At 41.4% G+C, this 4,180-nt stretch overlaps 1 protein-coding gene across 1 annotated transcript in view; it reads left to right on the top strand.

Annotated features, from left to right (window-relative positions):
* GPR137B (G protein-coupled receptor 137B) overlaps window positions 1-824 on the top strand; it is a 65,111-nt gene extending 64,287 nt beyond the window's left edge. The window contains exon 7 of the mRNA XM_004711773.2: window positions 230-824. Coding sequence (XP_004711830.1) covers window positions 230-338 — 109 coding nt within the window. The 3' untranslated portion in view covers window positions 339-824. The remainder of the gene's footprint in view (window positions 1-229) is intronic.
* Window positions 825-4,180: the final 3,356 nt, after the last annotated feature.

Below are 4,180 nucleotides of genomic sequence, written 5' to 3'. Positions count from 1 at the left end.
AGAACTAGAAAGGCGAGGCTTCACCACCCATTTATCCCTCCGCCTTTCAACCAGCACCACATGTGATTATCGGCCAGGCTGGCACAATTAACTAACTCAGCCACATTTAAGGAACTTGAGGATTATCTAATTTATACCAAATACCATTTCTATTGGCCTCCAGTAGACATGCCATATGTAATCAGTATAATGCTTTAAGCCACTGAAATATTTCTCTTTCTTTTTTCAGTTTTGCTCCAGATTATTATGATTGGGGGCAACAAACTAACAGCTTCACGGCACAAGTCGGGGCTTTACAAGACTCCTCTATGGATCCTGAAAAACCCAGGGACGGCTAGCAATCGGTGCACAATACGGTGGAGGATCCCTCAGCTGAAAAGCTTCAGGAAGACAAGCTTAAGGACAGCTGAAACTTCAAGGCCCTTTCCCTCAAGGAATTGGACTTATTTTTATTTGCTACAGATTTCTAGTGGCTCCCTAGGACTAAGAAATCATTTAGAATGATGGGATCTTATTTTAGTACTTAAAAGTGAACCTGACTTATCAGTGGATATAATTTTAAAAAATTTAATCTGTACTTTTATAAAGATGTATTTTATATAACTTAAATAATAATGCTAACGTCCACTAGGGGGTTTTCTTGAGAATGTTATTGCAATTTTTTGCACACTTCTGTATAATTCACTTTAATACAGGACAATATATGGTCTAATAATTTACAAGACTTTTGGACTGCCGTGTTCCTCCGATCCTTACCTCTTCACGCCACTCACATTCTGAGTTCTATAGTTCTAGACTCCTAAAATAAAAGTAATATCTAGAGAGAGCTTTGCAATGCTAGAATCGAATGTTAAGATCTAATGGAGTTTTGGTCTACTGTGACTGGGAGCCATGAGTGCTGTAAACAGTTCCAGGTTCAACTATGAGCCTAAAGGTTGCTGATTCTAATTCACTTAGAGGCACTTGGGAAGACGGGCCTGGTGACCCGTTTCTGAAAGGTAACCTCAAAAGCCCGATGGAGCAGGCCTATTCTGCGTATGTGAGGCCACCCGCCATGAGTCAAAAGGACTCCCTGGCAACTAAACCACCGGGTAACCGGCCTCTTAGTGGTTTTTAAGGGTCAGAAACGACTGGTTCCCCAATCATCTTAAAACTTGCAGTGTCTTCAAACTTGCCCAAAGTTAGTTTTGTTGGCAGCCCAGTAATGTGTACGAAGGAGCTCCAACAAGCCCATGGGAAAATTTCATTATTTTTTCATTCCACTTCTCCTTAAACTTTTTGAAGCCCATATAATTTAATAGCACATTGATAATGTATACGGGCAAACCGTGCCAGTGCATTTCACCGATGCTACATGTCTGTTTTACAAACTGAAGGTTTGTGGTAACCTCGTGTTGAGCAAGTCTCCCGGCACCACTGTTCCGACAGCGCGTGCTCACTCTGTGTCTCTGTCACATTTTGATAATTCTCACAACTTTCCATTATGTTATTGCACACTTAGTGGACTACCTGCCCATTCTGAGGCTTTGTAATCTTTAGTGAGCAACCTCTTCTTTCTCCTGAGGAGCAGTTGGTGGGTCTGAACCACTGACCTTGTAATTAGCAGTCCAGTGCGTCCCTGACAGTGGCCCCAGGGCGCCTTGAAGAGACGCAATGTAGTGTAAACATAACTCTTAGATGCGTTGGGAAACCCAACAAAATTGTGTGACCCACTTTGTTACAATATTTGCTTAATTTAAGTGGATCCAATCCTGCACTCGCACCGAGGTCTCTTGTAGACTGATGACTTACATTTAGGGGTTTTGCCTGATTCTTAGTCCAGTCAAATCAAACCCCCATGAATTCAGAATTACAAGAGGACGGCATCTTTCCTCACTTGCTAAATCTCTATAACATTCAAGAAAATAAAATTCCAAAGCAGATTCATAATAAATATCCTGGCCCTTCAGCCAAAAGATTGTGTAGATGTATCTGAATAACTTTTCCCCCCCTTTAATTTTGCGCCATATTGAAAATAGTGTTCTTTGATTCCAAAGGCAGTTATTTAAATACTGCCGGTTTGATATGGGACTAGCGTATGTCTCTTAGCCACGTTGAAAGGCACATTCCAGACAATTTCTTTGTAAGTTGTTTTTCCATTTAAATGAAAATATAAGCTATGAAATGCTATTTCCCCTACCCAGAGTGCCATTTTCAAGCCTCTGCCTGGCTCAGGTGGGGGAGGTTTGATGTTCCCCTTTTTTTTTCTTACCTGATTTTAAAAAAAACCAAAACATTTTGAGGGCTCTTACATTTACAATCCATACATCAATTGTATCAATCACATTTGTGCGTATGTTGCCATCATCTTTTTCAAAGCATTTTCTTTCTGCTGAGCCCTTGGTATCAGCTCCTCTTAAAGGCTCCCGTTTTCTACAGACCTGATGTGAGGTTCTACAGGATACAGAAACAGATTCCCTTTTCCCTAGGAAATCTCAACCCCAGGCACAGAGCGGGGCAAATGGAAAGGAAGAACATCCTCAGGAAGTTCGACCCACGTGATGAAGCTCATTTCCAATGACAGACTGCACACTTTGGTCATCATGAATAGCATCTCTCTGGGGACTGATTTCACAGGGACGGCCCATTTCTATTCCTTGGACAGCATTTCAAATTGGGACCTCAATTTTAAATGGACTGTGATTAGTGTTTTCCTTTGAATACCTGGTAGCATGTGAGTGAGACACTTGGTTACATCTTGAAAGGTCCATGGTTCGATCCCACTAGCCACCCCCTAGGGAAGATGTGACAGGCTGCCGCTCTGGAAACCCGGATGAGGCAGTTCTCTTTGACCCTGTAGGGCTGCTGCGAGTTGGGAGTTCACAAGGTAGGCTTGGTTATGTAAGATCTTTATTTTGCATAAGTGCGTATAACATCCTTACCTTTCAATAGATGGAAGGGTTGGGGTGCCTTGTACCATTTGCAATAGTGATTGTGCCAGGGAAATTTCCACACTGAAGTGAAATCTAAACTGATGACTTAGGGTGCCTAAAATAGTAGTTGTCCTTCTAAATGCCTTTAAGAACAGCCCATTATCACACAATCTTTGTTAATAATGCGTAGGATAGTTTTTTAAAAAATCCTTTAAAAGCCTGCCAGCAGAAAGGCCTCCCGGTGGTCAACATTCGGTCAGCGAAGGAGGGCTGTTTTCAATGACTCCTGCTAGTGAAGCGCTTGCATCTGAACAGCACGGTCTGTGGTTTGAACCCACCCTGGGAGAGAGATGTAGCATCTCTTGTCTGTGATGATTGGTAGCCTCAGGAGCCCACAGCAACAGTCCTACTCTGGCTTAGAGGGTCACAGGGAGCCAGAATAAACATCATGGAAACTCGTTTGCGTGGTTTTGGTTTATGATAAAAATATCACTAAAGTCATGATGGATATACTCACTCTGTGTCAATGATTTATGATTTTTATTCCTGGTGGGAAAATGTGAAACAGACAACATTCACTTGATGAATACCACAATCAACTTATATGACGAAGCGGCTAGTGTTTCTTTGAACTGTATTTGTTTTTTGTTGTTGGAGAGGGTCTTGTAAATGTTTAATTGCTTTTTGGGTTCCTTTCCTCACTTTAGAAGAATGTGCCAACACTGACTCATAGTAGAATATAAACCACCATATTGTATCTGTTAACTCTCTTTTTGTCACAGTAAATGAGCATGTCTCCCCCGCGAGCTGTGAGAAGAAAATGAAAATTTCCTGTAGCTTCCTAATTTTGATGTGCTAAGTACACGGAAAAAAGCAAACAAAACCACAAACAAGATCAAACGAGTCCCCATGTAAAATATTAAATGCTACGAGACGGCGCAGAACAGTGAGTACTAGTTCGACACTATGTAAATTGCCTTGCTTTTAAAGCTGTCCCATTTGAAAGTTAGAAATATATGGGAAGTATCAATGGGAATTTGGTACTATTATTTAAGTCCAGTGGAACACCAGAAGACCGCACCAGTGTTTCTGGCTAACTACTGGAACCATATACATCTTATCGGTAGTAGGGGCTTTGGTGACCTAGGGGGTTATGAGATGGCTACTAATTGTAAGGTCAGCAGTTTGAAACCACCAACCACTTTATGGGAAAAAGATGAGGCTTTTTTTTTTTAATCCTGTAAATATTTATAGCCTTAGAAACCCTT

Source organism: Echinops telfairi, unplaced genomic scaffold (assembly GCF_000313985.2).
Source record: "Echinops telfairi isolate 266 unplaced genomic scaffold, ASM31398v2 ScPeMD7_655;HRSCAF=1070, whole genome shotgun sequence".
Classification (NCBI taxonomy): domain Eukaryota; kingdom Metazoa; phylum Chordata; class Mammalia; order Afrosoricida; family Tenrecidae; genus Echinops; species Echinops telfairi.
Note: the sequence above shows the minus strand (reverse complement) of the source record. Positions and strands in the feature narration are given on the sequence as shown.